Here is a 27,159-nt window from a genome sequence, read left to right as displayed (position 1 = left end):
ATATAATCTTACCTCCTTGTAAAGTTATTTGCCTGCTAAAGGCATGAAGTGATATTTATGTAATTCACTAAACAGACAAACTAACTTGAAAGAATGAATGTTGTTGTGAATAATAAATATTTACAGCCTCCAGGCATCAAATTATGCAATAATTAATCGAGGTTAATGCCACACTGTTGCCTTTCTGTGTAATGATGTTAAATAACCAGTGCACTTGATTTTCAATCAATCAGAGTCTGTCTCACACCGGAGATCAAGGAACACACTTAAATGCTGAGCTACAGCTTCGGGGTCTGAGGCTTTAAGGTATTTGCTTTCTAAAATGCAGCTTTGAAGTCACATCAACTGACTCAAGTCAGTGTGCCAACCAAGAGGAAAAAAGGAAGATTCCGATGATGTCGTTTGGGTTTCAAATCCTCGTCCCTGAAGCTTGACAGGTGGTTCTTTAAAGTTGGAGGCTCTCCCCATTAGGGAAGACATGTGACTTCACAGCAATGTGATTTACCTTTCTGTCCTTAGAAATATTTTTAAACATCTCCGGCATGATCCACTTCTCAGCTGTATGTTGATGCTACATCAAACACACATAGTACTCACCCCAGCTTCAAAATTATGGAAGTACAACATCTGATGATTTGCAGATTTGGAGAACTACTTTAGCACCCAGTGTAATCTAGACTAATTAATAATTATACAAATGTCACCAGTTCAAAAACACTCCTCCCTCATATGTGCAAAATACAGCCTGCTTTTAACGTCCAAATCGTACTCTAAAGTTGCATTAAATACAATCCTAGTATTAACAGGTGTTCAAATGACTATTTAAGGCCCCGACCACATAAGCCTAGAGACTGGTCAGTATCTGACAACCACAGGTGTTAGGGAAAACGTGTATTCTCCAGCTGGGTTTCAAGAGGTTGCTTGTAGGCACTGCATGAAATTAATCGAAAAGAGATATACAATGTTACACCAAAACACTTGTAATCGCCTTGATCGCAAAGAGGTTTGCATGTTTCCATGGTCAACCATAGTTTGTACAGAAGATGTGCATACATGTGTGTGCATACAGTGACATGCAATCTGGAAAAGTTAGACAATTCACCTCCAAAGTATGAAGTGAGCCTTTTGATTGTTTGCAGTGGTAAAGCATAACCTTTACTTTGAAGGTGTACAGTTTTCCTTACTGCCTGGATGAATGATTAAAAGTTAACTGTTTCCTAGAATGACTTCTACAACCACTTTAAAAGCTAATAATGTGGCATTATTGTGTGATAACTGATTCTTATACTGTCCAAATAAAAAAGAAAGAAAGAAATCTATTGTCAAACTGTGATGAAACATTCTGAGCATAGCCGGCATCGACTGGTGAAAAAACCTGTGAATGATATGTGGTTTCAATGTAAATTTCTTACCTCTTATATACAGTATCTAATGCTGTATTTTCATTGTCATTGCACTGAAAAACATCTAATTATTACCCAGTAATGGCCTCATTTCCTGCATCATATAATTATAATACTGCAGGCTTGCAGGTTGAAACCTGAGTCTTTCATTCATTTTTGAAACATGACATGGAAGATGATTTAATGCTTTTTTATCGTATTCTGTTCAAATGCAGTAATTTGCCTCGTACGCCCAACACAGTAAGCCTTACACACACACATAGACAGGCTTAACCACTATTTGACCTTGGGCTACAAATGGTTCACTTTTCTTCCTAACTATCCTCTCTCCCAGCGACATACACCTGTGACCTTGGAGCCCACTTCTTTCTTTTCTTGCCGTTATTTTTTTCCTGTAAAAACAGATGGATACAGGTGTTTTCACCATCTCAGCTCCACTGCAGACATTTCTCACCCTCTTTGTTTTCTATCTCTCTTTCTCTCTCTGCAAGTCCCTCCTTCTCTATCAAGGTAGCAAACAAAAGCAGATTACCATATTCATGAGCCCCCCGATGACAAATGAAAGCAGGAGTAAAAGAAAGAACAAAACCCATTCTTTATTGCACGTCCATCGCATATTGATCATCCTTTCAACTGCAATTATTTTCTCAATCCCTTTGATGCTCTTACTCCACCCTCACAACTTTGATTTTCACTCTATTTTCGCTCTCCTGTCTGTCAAAAGCCCGTTTAGATCGAGGGAGAGAACTGTCCGTGTGAACATTATGATGCTGATGGAAAGGCTAAACACCTTGTACTAGCTTATGTAATGCGATGTACCGTGTCTCCTACGTGTGATAGAGAGGGGGGAAAAAATCAATCAAACGTCCTTTTTTCCTCCTGCTTGCTAGCACTAACATTAGCTGTTTAGCTGCCAGAGGAGGACAATGGTGGAGCGGCGAGCAGTAGTGGAGATATTTTCATTAAAAAAAACAATACAAGTACACTACAGTACAGAATAAAAACATTACTCCACATTATACTGCTTACAGAACTTTGGCTCTTTGGAAGCATCTGCACAGACAGCATGCTAACACAAAGCTAGCAAAAAACCCAGAGTGATGCTAAAGCCGACTGTATGCTGACCCCAGTCCAACAGTCAGAGCCTGAAGTGAGTGATGAGCAGTCAGGCTTGCACCCTTTGTTTCTATCTGTTCATGTTTCTAAAGTAGAATCGCTGTGACGATGGCTTTGAAGACTCTTAGAGCTGGTTTTCATTTTTGCTTCGTGTCCTCGGCTTTGTTTTCACACCTAAACAGTAAGAGATCACATTTGTCCTGATTAGGATTGGGATTTGTGTTGGTGTGTGGGACTGTAGCCTGTAGGTTTCTGTTGTTAACTGGTAATTATGAGACAGTGTGTTTCAGGTCATTTGTTGGAGTAATGAGAAAGTAATACAATGAGTAGTGTCCTGAATTACTTTCTCTGGTGAGTAATTAAGTAATGCACTGCATTACTTTAAGAAAAGCAATGCAGTGCATTACTTTAAGAAAAGTAATGGGTAATGTGTAACAACCCAAACACTGATTATCAAGCGAGTTCAACATATCCAGGAAATCCTTTTGATGCTCTGGCATTGCTTACAAGAACGTTGGCAATCAGGCAAGAGCAGCGCAGCTCCCTCAGTCGAGCCAGGGTTCTCCAAATTAGCTATGAGGCTTTCACATGACAAGAGTGGTGACCAATCAGAAACAGGAGGGGTTAACTGATATTACCAAAAAAAGAGGTCGAAATAACAGAGGTGTGGACTCGAGTCACATGACTTGGACTCGAGTCAGACTCGAGTCATTAATTTTATGACTTTAGACTTGACTTGAAAAAATGTTCTAAGACTTGTGACTTGACTTGGACTTTTACACCAATGACTTGGGACTTGAATTGGACTTGAACCGGTTTACTTGAAAAGACTTGATATTTTACCCCAAATATAAAATTTAACATGCATATTATATAGAGATTGAAAATGTGACGTCATTCATGGGTAGAACCGCAAAGGATTCTGGGAACTCGTGGCAAGCGGTACTAGCGCACGCAGGCTTTCAATTAAAATCAGTTATACAGCGATAAAAAGAAACACAAAAATGTCAAGAAGCCGTTGTATTATTAACTGCAATAGCCGGTCGCATGACAGCCACGGGAAGCCGACGGGTAAAGAGATCGGTTGTTATCGGATTACGTTGTTGAAGAGAAATTGTTCAAGCCATGTTTCCGAAGTAACAAAGACACGACGGATGGCCTGGGCCCTGTGCTTCGTACGTCGCTTACTACATCCAAGATCAAATGAAACATCCAAGACCAAATCATCGCGCTAACTCTGAGCTCGCTATTCCGGTTCCCCGAACACACCTGTTGTTGACGATTAGTATAGCTGGATGAAGTAATGTGAGATCACTGGGTGGCCCAACAGGGGCTACGCATCGATAGTAGAAACATTGATCGGCAACCCTTTGATTGGTCGGCGAAAATGTCGAAGGAGCGCGCTCGGTATTTTTCGGCAGCAGAGCAAGAACTCTTGAGTGAGGGATTTCAGGAGTTTCAGAGTTTAATTAAAACGCAAGGGAACACTGCAAAGGCTGCAAAAGCAAGGAGAGAGGGCTGGCAGAAAGTTGCTGACAAATCAAACTCGTAAGTAATTCAATAATAACAATAATAATGGAGTGGATTTATATAGCGCTTTTCAAGGCACCCAAAGCGCTTTACAATGCCACTATTCATTCACTCTCACATTCACACACTGGTGGAGGCAGCTACGGTTGTAGCCACAGCTGCCCTGGGGCAGACTGACAGAAGCCAGGCTGCCATATTGCGCCATCGGCCCCTCTGGCCAACACCAGTAGGCGGTAGGGTAGATTTATCATATCACACCATATTATCCAATATTATATTACATTATATTATATTATAATATGTTATATTATATCCCCTTTCACATTAGAGCCACAACAGGACCCACTAGAACATGGGAACAAGTAAAAGTGAAATATAAGAATATTCTACAGAATGGTAATATTTATCACTTATATTGCTTGTCGTCTCTTGGAAAGAGACCCTGGAATACTCTGTTTGTTTGTTCATAACAGCAACCAAGAAAAGGGCAGAGCAAAAAAAAAGACAGGTGGTGGTCCTGCACCCCCTCGTCAACAAGTTGGTTAAGTGAATAATACCCTCACGGGAAAATCGATATCTCTCTATGAGCACACTGTCGCGCTGAGCTAAAGGATCCTGTCTGTCCCGCAATATACGCTGAATTCTGAGGACTCTCCTTATCAATCTTGCACCTTCCGCAATGGGTTGCTCGCGTAAACGGACAGGATATGACTGCGACAGGCTTCCCAAATCCACCTTCGCTTTTATAGCCGTGGTCTCTCATCTTGATTACACAAAGTAATTTACAATTACTACTCTGAAATATGAATTACATCTGTAATAATCACATACATGTAATAGAATGTTAATAGTACATTTCCCTTTTTTAGGGAATGACCTGTATGTATCTGTGTGAAATCAATAAAAGGATCAAGTGCTGCATTATCTTTAGTTACATTGATGTTATTTATTTATGGTGAAACAGTGGTGGAATATCACTGTTGCTTTCGTATGAATGACGCGGACATACCTGCGTGGCCGCGATCTAATCCTGTTTACATAAAGTAAACCTGCTCCCCAGCAGGTTTACGCTTACGGCTCTGTTGCTATGACAGCAAGTCCCGGATGGGCTTCGGGGAACCGAACGATCCAGGATCACGCGTCAACAATCTCATCCAGCTAACTCACTTAGCGCGGTACGAAGAACAGGCCCCTGGATTGCAGCCATTCAAAGATCAAATATAACGTCCCAGAACACTCCAGCTCACAGGTTAGTCTGCTCCAAGCATTTACACGAAGGTCAGTGTTTTTTAGTACTTAATACGTCATTTTCATAACATAATTGGTGATATAGGTTACAAGCAAGTCTGGCGCTGAACAGAAATTGTCGCGCTATGCTCCTTTGTTTATTGTGCATAAATAGTGAATTGTCCTGACACAATATTGCGTTTCGCTTCTGTTATTATGGTACATTGACAAAAACATATACTTTTATTCACAGGATAAAACAGGTTTTTTGTATCACTAATTGTCCAGTACGATTACAGCATACAATATTGTTGTCACTGCTACATTTCTGTGATGGGTACCAGAAATTATTTCCACTACTAATTAATTACCATTGAGCTCAAAGGTCCTATTAATAAACGGTTAACGAATGTGTATTTATGACGACAATTTGTGAGACTGGTAAACTTATGATACGTACGATGGTCTTTCGTTCTACACGGTGCATTTCAAGGTCCTGCACCCATCTGTCGGTAAACTGTACCTGGGCTTGTTGCAGTGACCGGAAGTTACTAAACTTCATGAGTGTATGCACTCACTCCAAGAACCGTATGATTATAAATATGCATATAAATATGCTACGATGAGATAGCTGACTTCATCTAACTAGCAAATGTTGTCCAGGCTACGTTGGTGATACAGTTTTTTTAATGTGTATGATATTTTTGTCATGCGATTTTAAAGCCGGTCCTACAAGCGCATCCAAGAATAACATGCAGCTTATCTCAGAACTGTCGGTGAAAATTATTCTTGGAGCTAGGTTTAATTGAGCTGCATTTTAAAGAGGTGCAATTTCACAATTTGTGTATATTTTCTAAGTTCACTATTTTGTCATGTGTTGAGAAAAACACAGATTTTAAAATTACATGGTCTAATATTTACATTTAGCATAACTGCAACATTATTTTTTCGTTTTTTTTTTTTTAAAGACTCGAAAGGACTTGAAATTCAAAGTTTCAGACTTGTGACTTGACTTGGACTTTTACACCAGTGACTTGAGACTCGACTCTGACTTGCCTGACATTACTTGAGACTTGACTTGAGACTTGCAAAACAATGACTTGGTCCCACCTCTGCGAAATAATACAGAGAGATTAAAAACACAATGCAGTGCACAAGCACTTGCTATAGCTAAAGCGTGCGAGTGTGTGGAAAAGGATTAAAAAGATACATATATATGTGTGTGTGTACTGTTTATCAAAGTGGAAAAGTGCTTTGTAGGAAAGTGTAATTGACGCCAGGAGAGAAAGCCACTAAAAAATGCCAACTGTGTGTAATCAGCCTCAATCAGCATCGCAGTTAAATGGTGCGTGAGCAAATAACAAACAAATATGAAAACAGAATTCAAACTGCCAAGTATATTTAGCCTACCTGGAAATTTTTATGATTCCATTAAGTATGAGGTTCTCTGTTTTACAAGATCTCCATATTAAGGCTTGTTTGCTTCAGAGTAACTGTATTTCCTATTGATGCTTGTAAGGGAATAATGAAAACTTGATAGTCTCTAAAAACTTTAAACTTTCTTACATGCAGAGAGGTCCGCAGAGTCTTTTGGAAATGGTGAGGCTCGTTTCTGAAGAATTGTGTGGTTATCAGTGGTTTTGTATAACTCCTCCTTAAGCACCGCCTCTGTGATACTGAAAACCCAGTTACCCCTAAATTATCTGCCAAATCCTGCTTTGGAGTACAGGCCACAAGTCTGACAAGTTCTGGATTTGTCCACATGTAGAGCCTGAATTCCTTCAACTAACTAGGCCACAGTATTCAGTTTGAGTGTGTTTTTTAATGTATTATTACCTTCTCCCATATTGGCCGTCAGAATCTTCCTCTCTGCATGAGCTTCTCTTGTTGTCCTCTTTTACTCTGGTTTTACAGTGGAACCCCGACTTACGCAATTAATTCGTTCCAGAGGGTCTTTTGTAAGTCAAAATTTTCGTAAGTCGAAGCACCTTTTTCCATCGTCTTTTGAGTGAGGCGATGCTGGCTGAAGATGAAGTTCTTGGTGGAGGAGGATGTGGCAGAGGTTGAAGAAAGCATGCGTATGCATACATACATACGTACGTGTACATGTATATAACATTATGGAATTTAATTTTTTTAAATTTTCTATTTTATCTATTTACGTGGGCATTTTGCCGTACCACGGGCAGAAATATTGCCGTTAAGTGCCTTCGTAACTTGAAATTTTGGTTAAATGGGAACTTCGTAAGCCGGGTTTCCACTGTATTTCCTGCCTGCTTTTGTTCCTGCTCCCTCTCACCTTGTCTGCGTTCTGTCCCTCACTATAATTTACTGATTGTGTCCTCGTGCTCTCACTATTTTGTCATGTCTATACTAGAGATGGACCGATCCGATATTACGTATCGGTATCGGTCCGATACTGACCTAAATTACTGGATCGGATATCGGAGAAAAATAAAAAATGTAATCCGATCCATTAAATATCATGAAAGCACCTCACAAAACTTGCAACACGCCGTAACTCACCTCAGAACGTTAGCACGTCGGAGCAGTATGCATCACGTGATAGAGCGGCTGTGGCATGCGGGACCTGTGGTGGTCTGGATAGCATTTGGAGCTTCGCTAGCAACCCGGCATTTCATCTCCGACAAAGTTATCCCCGAGAGAAGTAAAGCAAGTGTGTAAGTCCATCTCTGAATGTTTGTAAAGCATTCCTGCGTTAAGCTTAACAAGCGACTGCCTCTTCTTGCTGCTACTTCAATCATGAAACTGCTTAACGATCAGCTGATCGGCTTTTCTGTCGCGAGTCCGTGTCTCTAGTTTGCTTTTGGCCCACTTTGCACCAGAAAGAGGAAACCAGCGACTGAACAACAGAAGCACGTTTAAGCTTGATCAGCTGTTGTTAGAATGTATTTAATATTACTTTCTACACCAGGATCTTTTTCTACATAGCTGACGCTGGTAACTGTGCAGGGGCGGATCTAGCAAAGTTTAGCCAGGGGGGCCGATAGGGCATTAACAGGGAAAAGGGGGCACAAAGACATACTTTTCTTTCTTATTCTCATTTAAAATGTCTAGCTTTTAATAAATAATTATCTGACACCCAAAGTTTTAATTTGATGCAAAATGAATAGAAGTCCATTACTGTATATAGTAACTATTAAGTCTAATATATATACCCTAGTAAGCTATAGTACTTTTTCCTTTGGGAAGGTACCATCTGTGCAGTCTGCAATTCTGTTGAAGAAAGATGTTGAATCTATTTAATATTTCTTGAAAAATAATTGATTTCTGTGCATTTTTTTCACACTGCATCAAATTAAGGTTGATTACGTCGATTAAGCATCATGAGGTGGAGCGTGAGGGGTGGTTCCCCATTTTTTATTTATTTATTTTTGTTGTTGCTGGGAGTTGGAACCCTATTAGTTAGGTTGCTTAATATTTATGCTAAGTACTCTTTCAAATACCAGAATAGGGAGGATGGTGTAGGTTTAAGTTTATTAGATTGATCAGTATTGCTGAACTATGAAATAATTTTTTTTGCATACAGGTATAACAGAATAGCTTTAGTGTAGTTGTTGTTTTAAACTTGAGTATGAACTTATACAAAATGCGGCAAGATATTTAAAAAACAGTTTTGTTGATTAAAAAACATTATATCGGATTCATATCGGTATCGGCAGATATCCAAATTTATGATATCGGTATCTCTAGTCTATACAGAATTAAAAGCAATTCTTAGAATTGTTTAATTAAAATTGGGACTGTGTGTAAAGCTGTCTGTAATGTAACATTTATTGTTCATATTTTTTTGTCATAACCTTTGAATTGAAGCTGAAACTTTGCACTTTAATCACATCTTAATTGTTTCATTTCAAATCCACTGTGATGCAGAAGAAATACAAAAACTGCATCTCCGTCCAAAAATCTTTGGACTCTATATTGTCGCATGTCTGCATTTTGAGTTTACTCTAGCAGCCTCCTGTTGTTCCTGTTTTTCTGTGTTTAAAGGACTTCTTTAGTATGTGTGTGTGTGTGTGTGTGTGTGTGTTTTGGACTTTAGTTCAACTCAGTCTACAAATTTCCTTCCGTTACTCTTCCACAGCTGTAACACCTTCTTTTTGGACCCTGCCTCTCAGCCTTGTTGTTATTGTACAGTTGTGTCCTCCCTTTGAACTGCCTGCAAAGACACTTTTATCTTTTTCTCAGCATCCATATGAAAAAGTCAGAACACGGCAAGGACACTTTGAGAAGGTCAGTCAAGCAAATACCTAATCAACAGGTCTAATCGATTAGCTTACATAATTGTTTTAATTTTAATGCAGTTCAACCTGAAGCACACTGATTATATTTAAGTAAACTGCACTGCACAAATAAACTTGACTCCCACTGATCTTACTGTGATCGGCTTCTTCTTCTTCTTCTGTAATGGAAACACGAGAGTCTTTTGAACATTCATAGAGTTACATTTCTCCTTTCCTTATTTCCTTTTCATCATTGTTTGCTCCTCACTTCTTCCCTTTGATTCTATCTACATACTGCACTTCTTATTTTATCACTTCCCATCTCCTCCATTGTTGTTCCATTGTTTCTATCGCGTCCTCATTTTCTTTCCTTTTTTATATCTCGGCTGCCTTTTTAAACTTTTTTTTTTCTTCTCTTGCCAATTTTTGCTTTACTTTTCTTTCATTTCTGAGCTGTTTTTATGCCCCTCTTTCCAACTTTTTTATGCATCCATCCTGACAAGTTATCAACCCCCCATTTTTTCATAATTTGTTCAATCAACTATGCACTATGCACTATTGCACATAAAACTGCTTTACGTATTGTTATTGTCAGTTGTCAGAAGCATTTACCCTCATTCCTATGTACTTTGTTTTTCCTTGCTTCCTTCTATCTTTCCTTTTCATGCATTTTTTCCTTCCTCACCTTCTGTCCTTTACTTTTTAGGTGGTACTACAGCAATAACATTCCTGTTTTGCCACTGTATGTTTCTGCTGCCGATCATTTGATGGAATTCGGTGCAGAATGATGCAGCACGGTGACTCCAGAGTCTCTCTGAAGGATGGATGTCGGAAACATTAAGACCTTTCTTGCATTCATTTTATCCCGCTCTTACCTCACATTATCTGTCTGTGACAGGTTGAAGGGGATTATTGATATAGCGCCTCACAGTTTTAAAGCATTTGAAGAAAAAATAAAAGGCTGAATGAGCCTTAAAGAGAAAGACAAAAGGACAGAGATATAGAGAGTGTGATGGAGGGAAGATATACAGATGGAAGGAAGGTGAGATAGAGGCAGACACGGCACAGAGGGAGACAGACGTAGAGAGATAAATACGAAAAAGACAGAGACAGACGGAGAAAGAGAAGAAAAAGGGGGAGGGGGGGCAGTAAAGAGAAGAAAGCTTACCTCCTTATCTTCCCCTGCCTTTCACAGCAAACCTCACAGCAGCATCTAATACTGCTCTGTGTGTGAAAGTATCAGAGAGCGTGACTTGTTTGTGTGGTGTCTAAACTCAGGCAGCAGCTAATGAAACTGAAATGAAAACATCAATCTGTGCAACGACTTCAAATGTTTATCAAAATCAAGAATAAATTTGGCGAATGTGCACCTGACGTCCACGTGGATAATTCATCTGCATAATTCTAAAAAGCACAGGTTGTGTGCCTGTGTGTGCTTAGGTGATTTCCATGAAGGCTATTTAATTTCCCAGAGTGCTTGGCGTGTCATTGGGAAATGAACATCAGCAGCTGAGGACTGGTTGAAGGATAATTTATGGAACAAAACACAGAGAGTGTCAGTAAAAAACACAAAAAACGCTGCCGGTCAGATCGGCCACCTTCGGGCTTGGACACGTTACTACTAAACACTGCTTTTTGGTCTCTGGGTCACAGCTGGAGACCCGACTCTCATCATCGGTGACGATCCCTGACATGAAGGTTGGGTGAGTCTAACACAAAGTGGGGATTTAAAAGCAGCAGCAGCACAGCTATGAAGGGGAGACGGACCAACTTTAAGCCAACTTTGGTTGTTTTATAATCTGGATGTTAGCAATATTTCTGTCTTAAAACAAAAAGTTTGGAAGCAAATTAATTTCGTTGTGTTATAAAATCTAAATATAAGGTCAGATGTACTTTATTTAGATATTATTTTGCTATTATGTTATTTATGTCTCACAGCAGCCAAAAACAAGAAAAACATCCATAAAACAGAGAATCACTTAAAAGAATCTCAATAAAGGAGAAAACTGAAAAAGAAGTGAAGCATTTAGATGCCTTAAAAAGCTTGCTCTGAATTTTATGAATGGCTGAGTTTGATTGTGTAGTAGACCTCTAGTGGTCGCGTGAATGAGTGCATGTTAAAAATCTCAGATGGGGCTGTTACTCAGGAAAAGTTCTAGAACTGCGACTACTTTCAAAATGACGTCCCAGTCACCAGCCCGCAGAGAGATTTTGAACTCTTTAGTTCTTCCTCTGCCCATTCAATGCAAATCAGGCAATAAATAACAGCCTTAAATCAATGAAATGGTTCCAAAGTATCCCAACAACAACTAATCCCAAACTGATGCCAAAGACATGAAGCACGACAGCGTTACAGCGGCACCCTCTGCACTGAATGAGTCACATGCGATAGATTTGAAATGAGCTGGCAGGTTGTGTTTGGATCATAGATCCAGCTTGGTCATCAGAATAGCAACACTTTGCTGTGAGGAGTTGACAGATAGATGGAAACAGAAATCAGAGTTGGAGGCCGTTAGGGTGGATGTCTGAGAAAGATGGATGGACAGACGTCAGAGGCGTGTGACAGTCCAACAATTAGCTGAGCTTCACCGGGTTTAAATATCGATCTGAGAACAATGATTATTGAATTAAATGATGAACCTTAATTTGTTGAGCCTGCGATGAGCAGAAAGCACATTTTACAGTGTTAAATTAAACTGCGAGTCATATCGCGGTGTTTCATAATTTCAGCAACACTGATCTTATACTCACATTGGTTCTCAATCTTTATGCTCCGTTTGTCAGGCTGCGTTGTCACTTCCATTTCTCTGTTATGCTGGGAAAAATAATGGGAACTGATCGTTTCCTGAATACTCAGTTAAACATGCCCAGTTTTGGAAATGTTTGTTTTTGACTTCCAATTTGAATATATTTCTGACTGTGACAGTTTGGAAACAATCAAAGAGTTTAATTGGCAACAAAAATGTATTAAGAGATGGAAACTCTGAATGTGTTTAAAGAGGCAGAAAACATATTTTATTCTTTGGACTCCATCCAAAGTATTACTATTGATTAGATAAAAACACAGCAAGTCTTCCAATAACTCATTTATTCTCATCTCTTTCACATATTTAAGTTGCTCATCCTTAGCAGTAGTACTTAACATTTATTACAAAGCTGCACATTCAGAGTAAGGATGAATTTCCAGGATATCCGGGACGTGTGTAGAACTCCTCAAACACTGTTAGCTTTTCTGATTTTACTTTTGATTTCTTTTAACACAAATATCACAAATTTATGTTTAATAGTTATTTTTGTCTGTTTGTTGCCTCTAGACCATGTCGGCATAGTAACAGGAAATCGCATGTATAACCCAAGGCATTATGGAATAATGACAAAAGCGGTGGCGAGCAGGACGGCAGAGAGAAGGAAAAAGTAAATAAAACCGATATTAAAGGAAATAGAAAGTGAAGGTACCGAAGATGAAATGAGACAGAAAGAATAAAAGGATGGAAAGAAGAGAAAAAAATGAGTGAAAGTGTAAATATAAAGAAGAAGAGTGGAGCAGATGAGTGGAGGAGAGAGGGGGGTGGAGGAAAATGAAGAACATAACTGTGGTTGCTGATGTAAATCTCCCCCAGGTTAAAACAAGATGATAATTAAAAATGTACCACAGGGTCCACACTGTGGCCGTGTGTGTGTGTGTGTGTTTGTGTTTGTGTTTGGTAGGGGTGAGAATGCAGTGCCCATTAAAAGGTGTCCCTGCTGCAATCAGTGTACAGAGGCCTTAGGGCCTATTTGTTACTACATCAATCTGGAGTTAATGGAAACACACAAATGCGCAGACTTGTGCACACATCCAAACACATTTCTGCCTACAGTGCTAACATTGTCAGAAAGACCGCCAAACAGCAGGGCAGACACACACACACGCGCATGCATGATGGGTTTATACACTTAAACACACACAACACACGTGCAGCTGGGAACGAAGGCAGCCAACTGGGCCATCCTCAGAGCACAGCGCACACTGATTGGTACACAAGCAAATCTTAATGAGATCCTTTCAGCGCTGAATTTTTCATGTTTCTCTCATAGATTCTTCACCTCACCTGTCTTGGTTTTTCATGAGCAGCTTATAGATTTTTTCTTCACCTTCCTGTTAGACGTCACGTTTCCTGTTGCTTTCGTTATATTGCTACGGCGACGGCACTTACATGTCATTTTTTTGAGGCTGATATAAATTACCAATCCAAACAAACTTTTACTCTCATCTGAAAATCATCTACTGAAGATGAGTCGAAGTGAAAGGACGGGAATTTTTTAAATGTCACGGTTTTGACTCTCTGCCAGGTCGCATCAGTAGATAAGACAGCTCTGCGGCGAGTGCCGTGTGGGTGCTGCAAATATTTAAGCGCAGAGTAAATTGGTTTGAGAACATATCTGCACATAAGTCATTGTTAGTCGTTGACTGGGGGAAATAAAAGAACACAGACGCGACGGGACTGCAATGGATAAAGTGCACGGTGACAGGCTCAGCGAGCCACCGTCTCTGCATTATCTCACACGAGACTCTAAATCTCTGCCTCCTGTTCAGTGGTCAAAGCTGACCTCTAGCTTTCTAACCGAAGGAGCCAATGACCCTTCAGGGTTCAGTAAAGTATCCTTTTACAAAGCCCCAAGGAGCTATACCAGCTGATGTGATTATTTTTGGCCAATTGGCTTCAGTCTGATTCACAAACCAGGCTAAACTTAGAAGAAGTTTGCTCATATAAAAACACACTGACTGAAATGTATATGGGAAATTTCTCAAGTCATGATTTATGTCTTGAGTCTTTATGTCTTTAAGTCTTGAGCCACGGGGCGATCGTGGCTCAAGAGTTGGGAGTTCGCCTTGTAATCGGAAGGTTGCCGATTCGAGCCCCGGCTTGGACAGTCTCGGTCGTTGTGTCCTTGGGGAAGACACTTCACCCGTTGCCTACTGGTGGTGGTCAGAGGGCCCGGTGGCGCCAGTGTCCGGCAGCCTCGCCTCTGTCAGTGCGCCCCAGGGTGGCTGTGGCTACAATGTAGCTGCCATCACCAGTGTGTGAATGTGTGTGTGAATGGGTGAATGACTGGATATGTAAAGCGCTTTGGGGTCCTTAGGGACTAGTAAAGCGCTATATAAATACAGGCCATTTACGACAATGGAGAAATTCAAATGCTGAAGTAGTGTTCCCTTCACATACATGTACAGGAAGAAAGAGTAGAAGTCAAGGTCATGGATGTGGTTTTGGGCAGGATCCCATCACAGTACTGCCAATCATATCCAAATGCCAAATCACAACAACAGTCACCAGAAAGCACTTTGTATTGTAAGGTGAAGACCCCATAATAATACAGAGAAAACCCCAACGATAAATGGACCAACAATGGTGGCAGCTACTAAGTTTTAATATTCTTTCTGGGTCACAAAATAAAACTTTTAACATATTTTCAGGCGAGAATGTAGCTGTGTAAACTTCAAATATCTGCTCGGTTTATCAAGACACCACATATTTACAAAAGTGCTCCAACGTTTTCGGAGACGTCTGTTACCCACCAGAGTCACCAGAGCCGGCGAGAACACCGGACTCTCGCCACAAAATGTTTTCAGATCCCCGCGGTCTTTCACTAGTCAGGTTAATCAGTTAGATAACCTAAAAATCTTATTGTTTGGCTTTTTTCCGTATTTTATTTGTTTGTGAGTAAATCAGTTTGGCTGAGATTAAAATTATTAGATTAGATTCAATAAAACTTTATTAATCCATCGGGTGGGTTCCTCCGTTTTTTTCACACAGCTGAATAAACGTCAAACAAAAAACTGATTAAACAGAAGTGTGAGACATCGAGAATTTACACCGAGTTTATTAAAGTCCACTGAGACAGCAGTGACGCAAATCTGAAGGCTTCGGCCCACATAGACCGCGAAGGCTGGGTCCTCAGAAGGATGCGGCCTAGGTTTTGGGACACAGCTAATAATCTCCACTAACTTAACTCCTGTGAGGCGACCCTAAATATTTTATTTGCAGTAGTTAAAAAAAGACAATGACTGCTAAATGTAAATGACAGATCTGCAGAATCGATCAATCAGCTGTTTGTACGCTTAGCTGCATCTTTCATCATCAAGATGCAGAACCGTTAACACATTCAAGTAGACTTCCATCGCTAAAGTTCACGCATGCCTGAAAGGCCACAGTAAAGTGAAACGGATCACATGCGCTGCCACAGGCTGAAACCAAAGTGTTCGTGGAAACGCCCTGATGGAGCACGCCATTCCACGAAGAGACACCAAAGTGATGAGCACTTTGCACCCAGAATGGAGATGCCATTCTAAAAATAAGGACCTAGAGGATCATCACCCGAAACCAAGGATAAAGAAATAGAGAGGAATTGCTGTTCCTCACCAGGTGTGACTTCTATCACTGTGTCTTGTCTGTCTGGGGGGAAAAGGACCTTGGGAGGTTGTGTGGTCTGGAGAGCTGAAAGAGAGAAAAGAGAGGAAGGAGATCATCATTAAAAGTATGCTGGGCTTTGGACATAACATATATTATCACTTTACAGAGTTGCCATTTTTAGAAAGAAACATTCATTTTACAACATTACGCTGTTGATAGAAAAACAATGGAAAACCACAGCTGTACTGCAGGCGTAGAGCCCGAAAGTGCAGTGTTTTGTCAGGAAGAGCCCTGAGGGAGAGCTGACCGTTGCCCCATCAATTGATCAACGGCCTGCAGTATCACAAAGCCAAATATAAAGAGAATGGAGCTACCCAGCTGTCACACCAACTAGATGCTGCCTCAGTCACAGAGACAGCTCACAACACAACTTTTCTCACCTAATGATTCCTTCTTGTCCCTGTGCAGGTGAACCTGTTGATGAACTGCCTTTGTCCTCTGATGACCAGCAGCGCTCTCTGCTTCCACTCCTACCACCTTCCCATTTTACCTCACTGACTCTGAAAAGCCAGCGCGCCGTGCTGCCCGACACCTTCCCCCCCTCACCACCTCCCAGTGTCTAACAATCCTCAATACTGCTGTCCTCCCTTAAAAGCCTGTCCTATTCCACACGTAATTTATTCTGTGTCTGAGCACATGAAGGTGGTTTCTGGAGTTAACTAAGCACCAGCTGATTAACTCATATTGTGATCATTAAAAATGAGTTACTATTCAAAGTCTTGGCTTATACTGGAAACAATTCAGGGTTCAGTGTCTTGCATAAAATGCCCTGTCATACAGGAGGAGGTGAGAATTAACATCAACCATCAGTCAGCTGGGTTGTAGAGCTATTAAAGCTTCTTACATTTAAGAGCTGTTCAGCAGATTGTAATTCAAACAGCCTCAGAGGAGACCAGACTCCTGCACCACCTGTGAGCTCTGTTTTTAAGCTTTACAAAATCTAGGCCATGACAAGAGACTTTGGCCAATTACGTGTCTTTCAGACCAGATCTGGTGCTGCATAGGCGATTAGGCACAATGGTACAATATCACAAGCACATCACTGAACTTCTACCAGGAAGTGTGGGGTTACAATCCTGCATGAAGCCAAACAAACGTAGATTTTAATCCATATGATCATATGCACACGTGCATTACAGCAGAGCGATATATATTTTTTAGATTATAGTGGTTTGGTTCTTTTCTAGCTTTATCCAACTTTATTTTATTGCCAAATGTTTGGTGGTGCGAGATTTGCTCGAGCATAAAAATAAAGATTGCAAGTGTTATGTGTGAAAATCAACACTTGGTTCATTTGATACATTTTTTTCAGCATCCATTAGACACAAACAAGCGCAAGAACAAAGCTGAGGCTTAATATCAGGAGTAAATATAGAGTCGAAAAGCACTCGCTCACCTACGACGCCTTAATTACTTTGACTTTTAGGAAACAGATAGTTTCCCACGTTGGATTAAATGCTCTTTATGTGACTTTTGCAGCATGGCAGAAGCACTCAACACAGGTTTCTCTTTCCATCTCTTTTTCTTCTTTCTTTTCTTTCTCTACTTCTTCCTTTCCCCTCAGTAACACTGTCAATCTCTCCATCGCTCCATCCTCGTGTTTCTGTGACAAGACTGATAGTTTCATTTGCATTCTGAAGGTGCCGCTGTGCCCTTTTAAGATTAATGAGACAACCCTTCACCTAGACCTACTCTTGTTCTCCTCTCTTCTGTGCTCCACTCCTCTTTTACTTTCCTCTCCTCTTTCACAATCTTCCCATAATTTCGCTATACACATCTATACGACCGCTGCACAGATCCTCCCCCATTTACAGTTGTAAGTCTTTCTGGCTTACTGTGTTTCAAATTTCATGGCTCACAATTTCATTTGGGAGCTCATGTGTCCCTTTGTGAAAAAACAATGGTGCTGTATCCATGTTTGAATCGTCTATATATCTTTATGTGCGGTAAACTGTCCTTTTGAATATAATATTTCCATAATCTCCCATTTTGAGTTTGGACTTTGCTTCCATGTGTCATGTGGTTAGAAAATCAACAGTACATGCATGTGTCAATTCTCTATGAAAAAGACTAAAAATTGTGTTTGTGAGTGTTCTGAGTCTGCGCTAACTTGAATTAAAATCAAAGGTCTGCTTCAAATAGATGTTAATGATGGGGTTGCTGTTTACGTGTATCAGCCAGGCTCATAGAAAGGCAGCAGCAGGAATTAGAGATCGCTGAACTTTTGAAAATGGTTGCTTGTGTCGAAAATTACAGGACACCAGTGATGCAGAGGGTGTGTTTTGTCGGTGCTTACGTGCGTGCTAGGACGGCGCCAACAGATGCGTCACATGATTAATTTCCACCCCGCAGCAGTGATTCACAATGGCTAATTTCAGTCTTTGTTTTTGTACTTCTTTACCATCTAAGAAGCGATGAACGCATAAAAAATTCATAGGACAGAACAACAACACTGTGTTTCCACAATTCATTGTAACTCGCTGCTTTTCGGTTGTGTTATTGTTTAAATCGATGATGAAATGGAGAGGTGTGAGGACACAAATGGAGACTGAAAATACCAGAAAATGAAAGCAAAGAGGACCTGCTGAATGAATATGCTTGGGATTTGTTTTTTTGGCTGTACTGTGTAGAAAATAAATGTAAATTTCAGTCATCAGCGAGAAGTAGTAGCAAACATTTGGTTTATCAAAACTAAAAACAGTTGCTGCTGGAAATGAGGTTGTTGAGAACAGGACTGGGGCTGAACTAAAACTAAACAACAATCAAAGATAGAAAATTGAATTCCAACACTTTTCAGTCTGAGTTTGACGATGGAGGACAGCAGCAATTTGATCTACTGGGTGAAAACTGATTGTGGAATAAGTGGCGTGAAATGGTTTGCCATCTACCTCACATTTACTGATAACTCAAAGAGCTTTTTAGCCACATTTGGTCTAATTTGACTCATGTATTCATAAAGCACTTTATTCTATACGCTTAATTGACCTTTTATTCACAACCATAACCAATTTAGACTCACCACTGAACCTGACACGCATCTGTTTGGGTTGTGGTAGGAAACAGAGGCAAGCCCTGCAGGCACTACCAATGGCCGGGGGGTTAGGAGGTTCAAACCCAGAGTCTGCATGCTGTGAGGTGACTCTGTTGATTGCACAAATTGCTGCCTGTTTTCATTAGGACTGCTCTAGAAGTTAGACACATGGTGTGGTTTAACTGCTGACATACCTACAACTAATTCTTCTTCTTTTTTCCTCCACCAAGGAGATTATGTTTGTGGTCATATTTGCATGTCCTTCTGTCTGTAAGCACGGGAAGTTGACAAGTTTTGACTGAACATCCTTTGAGGTTTTCAAGGCCGACTTAATGATTTATCAGTCAAAAACTGCCAAAAACCCTTAAACTTAGAAACCACGACTCTTACATGTGTGGTGTGTATTATCGACACGTTGAATGTACCATATAAAGATTCAAAATACCGCACTGCATCGCATTTGACCTCTGACCTCACTTTTACATCTGCCTTCCTTTCAACTTGACCCCAAAATGTGTTGTGACTTAAAGAAAGTAGGCAGCACGGTGGCATGGTGGTTAGCACTGTTGCCGCACAGCAAGAAGGTCCTGAGTTCAATTCCAACATCAGGCCGGGGTCTTTCTGTGTGGAGTTTGCTTGTTCTCCCCGTGTTTGTGTGGGTTCCCTCCGGGTACTCCGGCTTCCTCCCACCGTCCAAAGACATGCAGCTTGTGGGGATAGGTTAATTGGATAATCCAAATTGTCACTAGGTGCGAATGAATGTGAGCGCAAATGGTTGTCTGTCCCTGTGTGTTGGCCCTGCGACAGACTGGCGACCTGTCCAGGGTGTACCCTGCCTCTTGCCCTATGACAGCTGGGATGGGCTCCAGCACCCCCCGCGACCCTGAAAAGGATAAGCGGAAGCGAATGGATGGATGGAAAATGTACTACTGAAAATGTACTCTGTATGTATTACTGTAGGTTCGACCTTACAATATGAAGCACCTCGAGGCGACTGTTGTTGTGATTTGGTGCTGTATAAATAAAATTGGACTGAATTGAAAATGATTCTTTACTTAGACTTTTTATAGTTACACAGTTCACTGCAGTGTGGCACATTCAGCAGGGCACAGTAATAATCACGTGCTAGACCCCACATAAAGTAGACAACGTTTATTTTAGTGCAGTTTTTACAGAGGATGCTGTATAAACTTTGGCATTTTTGTTCAATTCAAGGAAGCTGTAAATGCGTGCACATCCCTGTTGTCATATATTACTGTGCCTGAGGGTCAGAAACTTTAGAGCATTTCCAAGTAATTTGAGCAACATGTCTGTCAATAAGAATCACCCAGCTCTGATCATTTTAGCTCTGCAGGTGCTCACATAGATTAAACCATTGCTTTCCTTCAGCTTGAATCTTGGATGGAAGAAAAACTGTTTATGTCATCAAACCTAATGTGAACTTCTACTCGAATTTGAAATTTTTGAGACATAGCTCTCCTGTTAGCATTAAAAACAATATTACAAATCAGTGCCATTTTCTCAACATAATGATCATTATTCCTGCTGCCTCGCCCGTAATATTTGGGACTGCAAATGGAATGACTTCAGCATTTCAAGGGTTGCTTGATTTTTGACCTTTTGAATGTTCATGTCCACAGTAATGTTGTTTTTTTTCTTCTGCAAAGAAAAAGAATAAGAAAAAAACTGAAACCAACTGGTTGAAAAAAGGCACCCTGTTCTTGCATGCATACTAGGTTTACATTCGGTGATTCTCAAAACTAAAGATTTGAGATCCAATAAATGTGTGATTTTCATTCCTCATTAAATATTCTCTGGGCGGTAAATGCTCAGAAACATCAAATAATGAATTATCATATGTTCAGGCCAGAAGGTAGACAAAAGGAAGCTTTTGTCTACCTTTGGCCTGGTTGACTGTATATTAACTGGCTGTGAATGACTGTTAATGTAATCTCAGCCAAAGCGCTTGCTGTGGACCGATCCACTGTGTCATTCCTCCTCTTCTCAAAAGGCAACAGAAAAAAAGGCGCACATTTTGTGCTGTTAAGTGTGCATAATCAGATTCTACATTCTGTATATCAAATTGATTTGACCTTTTGGGAAATTGTAAAATGTCCAAGCAGGGAATGGGCAGAGACACGGGAGACATTTATGCTGGGTGTGGATACATCGAGGATGTATGTTATGCCCTATTCAAAGTAAAGTGAAACATTACTGGAATGTTTTTTAATCAAATGTTAGCAAAGCTTTACAAAGAGGGACACAGACATACTTCTTGTACTTCTCTTCCACTTCATTTCAAAAGCACGGTTGAGGATTAAATTATTAGCCCCTGTGAAATATAAAGCAGAAAAGGATTAAAGGCCAGTAGATGTTCTAAGGATGAGTTTTCTTTGGGGATCATCAATTATTTGTATACAAAGTTATCACAATGTTTCCAAATGCCAAGAAATGGAGTGAGAAGTATCATTAAGAAATTCAAAGAGAGACCCCCAGGACAGAACACGCCTGACTGAGGTAGGACGAGAAAGATTTCGAAGACCAATAGTTAGAGACGTTTCTAAAGAGCTTGGAACAACTGCTTAGACACAAGAGATTAACTTAGCCAAGTCAGGAAATGTAGTATCAAAGATAACAGTCACTAGAACTGTGCACAGGAATGACTGTGATGCTGCAGACCAAGAAAAATGTCTTAGAGCCAGACTGGAGTAGAGTACCATAAAAACAACAACAGGGATGAACAAGAGCTCTACAATCACAACAAACATGTGTGAAGTACACTAAGAACAACCTGGAGAAAGATTCTAATAATAATAATAATAATGGAGTGGATTTATATAGCGCTTTTCAAGGCACCCAAAGCGCTTTACAATACCACTATTCATTCACTCTCGCATTCACACACTGGTGGAGGCAGCTACAGTTGTAGCCACAGCTGCCCTGGGGCAGACTGACAGAAGCGAGGCTGCCATATCGCGCCATCGGCCCCTCTGGCCAACACCAGTAGGCAAGTAGGGTAAAGTGTCTTGCCCAAGGACACAACGACCAGGACAGAGAGCCCAGGGATCGAACCGGCGACCTTCCGGTTACAGATGCGATTCCCAACCCCCTGAGCCACGGTCGCCCACTCAAAGTGTCCTTTGGTCAGATAAGACTAAACTAAGATGTTTGGAGAAAGCAGGAGGAGAGAGACCACAGGGAAGCACGGTGGTGGGAGCATTATGCTGTGGGGACACTTCAGTGTGTCTGGAACTGGGAATCTCATCAAGGTGGAAGAAACCATGAAGGATGTGTGAAGATTCTGAAAGAAAACCAAAAGCGGTCAGCAGCAAAACTGGGCGTGGCACATAGCTTTGTCGTCTTACATGACAATGACCCAAAACACACGTCCTGGTGAAGAAAGACCTCCAGAAGTTCAAAGTGAGCGTTGCTGACTGGCCTGCACAACGTCCTGACTTTAAAATCTGTCGGGTGAACCAAAGACCAGGGTCCTCGCTAGAAGGCAGTTAAATCTGGAGGATCTGGAGAGGTTTGCCAGAGAAGGACAGGCTGGGGTTGCTCCAGAGACGGTTTATAATTATTTTCACGCACAAGTAAAAATAAAAGTGCCACCTGTGCACAACTGCAGCAAATGTATGCATGTTTATCTGTGAATTATCTGTGTTGTCTCAGTGGATGGAGTGAACACTTTCAGCGAGAAAGAGAGTGCGTGCACTTGTGTGTTCATATATGCGTGTAAGCTTTGCATTCAGCGTTACTGTTGTGAATGTAGGCCAGACACGAACGTACCCACTGATATGCAAATAAGCTTGTGTGGGTGTGTGAACATGTTAGTGAAAAATGAGTGTGAATTTCCATGCATGAGCATTTATTTATTTGCTAGTGTGTCTGTGTGTACATGAGTCACACATGCATATTCATTTTATGCTGGGATACTTTGAGAGCGACTTGTGAGTCAGCTGGTACCTTTCAGAAATGATGTCAATATACGTCAGCAATGTTTGCAAGTTTGTTCATTTGACAGAGATATTCAACACAAACAAAGACATCAGATTCATAATGACGTACTGACGCTGGTGTTTTCATTACGAGCTGCCAAAACTCGAGGTGACCGTACCAAAGAGAAAACGTACTTACTGGTGTTTAAAATCTTTAACTTTACAATCAGTTAGATTTGATAAAGAGTTGCCTTAGTCAGTCAGCAGAAACAGTTGATGTACAGTCACTGGACACTTCATTAGACAGACGTTGCTAGAAGTGGGTTGGACCCCTTTATCCTTTAGAACTCCCATAATACTTTGTTGCATAAATTAAACTACAAGTGTGGGTAACATTACTCAAAGATTTTGGTCTGAATTGACGTATCAGGATCACACAGTTGCTGTTGTTGTGTTATCCTGATAGAAAACACCTTAAAAATGGGCACACTGTCTCATAAAGGGATGGACATGATTAGCAACAATACCCGAGCAGGCTGTGCCATTAAAAAGATGTTCAGTTGGTACTAAGGAGCCAAGTGTACCAAGAAAATATCCCCCACACTATTACAAGCAGCAGCAGCGTGAACCATTGATACGAGGACGGATGGATCCAAGTCTGACCCTACCACAAGAATGTCTCAGTAGAAATTGAGACATCTGATGCGTGTCTGCATTCATTGGATGTAATCGGTGGTTATTTGAGTTAATGTCGCTTTCCTGTCAGTTCAAAGCAGTCTGGTTATTCTCTACTGACCTCTAAAATCATCAAGGCATTTTCTTTGCTGTTCACTTCTCTTTTCTATATCTGTTTCTCTCTTCCTCGAATCATTCTCTATAAACCCGAGAGATAGTTGTGTTGGAAAATCCCAGCAGATCAGCAGTTTGTGAAATACTCAGAGCAGCCTGACTGGTAGCATTCAGAGTTACTCAGATCACTTTTTTTCGCGGCATCCGCAATCACGCCTCACCGGCTTAAAGGGTGAGCCAGCTCCTGAATGGTGGTTGTTGTTGGTGGTATGTGCCTGGCTGGGAGCTGCAAAGCTGCAGCCGAGTGTTTGTACAGCAACTGGAAAGAATAAAAGATCCTGGAAAGCATGGAAATGCTGCCGGGTCGGCTGTGGTTCTATGACAGGGTGTTCAGAAGCAGCAGGAATGAAGGAAAGCCAGGAAAGCAGAGGTGAGAGTAGGGACGTTAAATGTTAATGTAGGGACTATGACTGGTAAATTGAGAAAGCTGCAAGGATTAAATGGTGTTAGTTGAAGATGAAAGAATGCTGCACAGAGTTGAATCAGGCTCCTGGTGGTAGAGAAGAGATTCCAGATACCGGTAACTAGTTCATAGTTTGGTGAGGGACAGCGCCAAGAAGATGGGACTTGGTGGTGGAATGAGGAAGGATAGGCTTTTTTTCCAAATACAGAGGTTAGTAAAGAAAAATGAGATGAAGAAAGCAGACAGGAGTGCTGAGAGAGGTGGCTGAGACGAAGAGGACATATATCAATTGGTCAGTCAGAGGCTGGAGTTGGACAGCCCTGATCTAAAGCAACAGACTGACCAGGATGGACGGGATTTGAAATGACTACTGTAGTTTTCGGGTCATAAGCCGCTACTTCTTTCCCACACTGTGAACACTGCGGCTTATACTTGCGTGCGGCTAATGCATTTTTTTGTGCACGGTATATATTTTTACCGGTTGTTAAGAGTTGTAATGTTGTTTGTGCACTGTTACGTAAAAAAACCATAAGCAACGTAATTTGTGTGTTACTGATACGTACGTATACTTACAGGAAGCCGTGTTACAGCTGCTGTTCGAGGAAAAGAAGCATTTGCAGTATGTATTTTTGTATGTTACCATAACGTTTATGTTACCATGTTTATGTTACCTTACGGATTAAATTAAACGTTAAAAATCCTCACGTGTAATATTTCTGTGTAAATATCTCATATTACAAGTGAAACGCATACGGCTTAAAATCCGGTGCGGCCTTGTACAAGTACAAAATTGATTTTCTTTCTAAAATTAGAGCATGCGGCTTTTAATCAGGTGCGCTCTGTAGTCCGGGAATTACGGTATATCAGAGGGACGGCTAAATAAAAAACATGTTTTTATAAACAAACTATCTGGTTTGCTTAAGTGTGTTGCACTGCTTTAAGTGTTGTTCCAAACATACACATTCTTAGACCTTTTTAAGATCTTCCAAGAAAATGTGAAGCGTGAATCATCATCAGGAGCAAGGGAAAAAAAAGCCTTGTAGTAACAGAAAACTGACTCTCAGGCAGTTTAGCTTTATTGTAATGTCAGTGTGATGATCTGCTGCTGTGTGAAATATGCCGAGGCCAATTTCTGACGCAACAAGCACTCTTTGGAACGGGCCCGAAGGTGGAGGACGCAGTGTAAAGCAAGTGTGTGTGTGAGATCGATGGGCTTTAATGTGACCCCGGTGCAAGTGCCGAGGTGAGGGATGCATATTCATTGTAGGTCCTTATCACAGATACCATCTGCTCAGGAGCAGTGCCACACTGGAGGGACACCCTGATGGAGGAAACAAACGCTCTCCCTTAACGCTGCACATTGAGCTGAATGATTAAAGGCATATATTAAAAATGAAGGGCTCTGGAGGGGAGAGAGAGGTTTGCAGATGAAAAGAAAAACACAGACGAGCTTGGATATGACAGGTACGAGGTGAACAGTTTTAACTGGCAGAAAGTGTAGAGAGTGTCACTTTACTTTTCTCCATCTTATAAAACCGACTGGTTAGGCGTTTTGTCTTTTGCATTTTGCAGAAAGGAAATTGAACATTTCATTTCAATTCCAGTTTATTCAAATAGTTTGTTTTGCAGTGTTAGAATTGCCACCCGACACAAAAACATACAGTGAACTGTAAAAACGACTTTTTACAAAACCTTTTCAGGGAACTTTAAAACTTATATTCACATTTTCACTAACACATCACAGAAATACCATGAAATACATCCTTTTATTTAAAATGTAATTGTAACAGGCGTTAATGCAGGAACTGTGACTGAAGCCTGCCGATGAGTCTCAGTCGAAGGTAAAATTCTCTTCTGAGGATCACAACGAAGACCCATTAGACTGTGACCCCCAGAGATTTTTGATCTCTTGTGGCTAGTTGCAAAAAATGATACCTAAGAACTGCGAGAGCAGGAAATATAAGACAATTATTGAAAGAGAAAGAATCGCGATGACTTAGAGCTGAACACTAAAACAGATAATAAGCGGCATATGAATAACGAGAAGCTATCGACGAGCACAGCTGGCTGCTGCAGCTCCAGTTTGAAACACAGACATGTGTATCTGTGTGTGATAGAGAGAGGGAGGGAGGAAGTGTAGTTAGTGATTCTAATTAGTTGATTCAAATCAGTTAAGGGACTGTTACCTAACTGCCGCTGGTCCCACCGACAGCATGGATGGGAACGCACACTATTTCCATCATAGTGGCTGAAGGGGACTCAGCCACCCATGGAGATTAAGCTAATTATCTTTCTGCTATCTGTACGCTAAAGTGCTTTCAATCTCTCACAATGGCTCGTATTAAACAGGTTGAATAACCGTCAAGATGCCGAAGTGGAAAGTAAAGCATCAGCTTCTTGAATTATTTTCACACAATAAAAGCAAGTCAAGTAGCAATCGATTAAGTAGAAGAAAATAAAAGAACATAATGACTGAACAGTTTATATAAGGAAATCAGAAATCGGTTGGTGGAAGGTAGCTCGATAAAATAAAGTTAAGGGAAGCATAAAAAGGGAGGATTTTACTATTTGCTTTGCTATCAGTAACAAAGTTTTCCATTTCTTTAAAAACATGTGGCTGAACTCCTCAGCCTCTTTAAGGGAGGAGCAGCCACTGCCCAAAGCTCGTGATAGCAGGTGAGGGTGGGGATAAAGATTGAGCGGTAAGTCTAGTGCAGGCATCTCAAAGGGCCGGCGCCCTAAAGCTTTTCCATTTTCCATTATTATAAATTCTTACTTTTATATTCCTGTTTTCTGATTTCACTATAGAAATAGTTGTAGCATTAGCTAACAAAATGACAATCAGTAACATTACCATAGTTAAATAATGACACTAAAATGAACTTTAAGGATGTGCAAAATTGATCATCTGGTGTCTGGCTGGCAATATGTGTTTGCTGAAAACATTCAGGATGGTACAAATT

The 27,159-nt window shown here is 40.8% G+C and overlaps 1 protein-coding gene across 5 annotated transcripts in view; it reads right to left on the bottom strand.

Moving 5' to 3' along the window:
* il1rapl2 (interleukin 1 receptor accessory protein-like 2) overlaps positions 1-27,159 on the bottom strand; it is a 483,040-nt gene that overhangs the window by 81,188 nt on the left and 374,693 nt on the right. For all 5 annotated transcript variants that reach the window (XM_086305892.1, XM_086305858.1, XM_086305868.1 and 2 more), the window contains exon 7: positions 15,925-15,999. In XM_086305892.1, coding sequence (XP_086162018.1) covers positions 15,925-15,999 — 75 coding nt within the window. The remainder of the gene's footprint in view (positions 1-15,924; positions 16,000-27,159) is intronic.

This window comes from Aulonocara sp. 'chitande type north' Nkhata Bay, linkage group LG2 (assembly GCF_057382095.1).
Source record: "Aulonocara sp. 'chitande type north' Nkhata Bay isolate Kocher_YH1m ecotype deep benthic linkage group LG2, A_spYH_male_GT1.1, whole genome shotgun sequence".
In the NCBI taxonomy this organism is placed as follows: domain Eukaryota; kingdom Metazoa; phylum Chordata; class Actinopteri; order Cichliformes; family Cichlidae; genus Aulonocara; species Aulonocara sp. 'chitande type north' Nkhata Bay.
The sequence above is the reverse complement of the archived record's forward strand: the minus strand, read 5'-3'. Positions and strand labels throughout refer to the sequence as shown.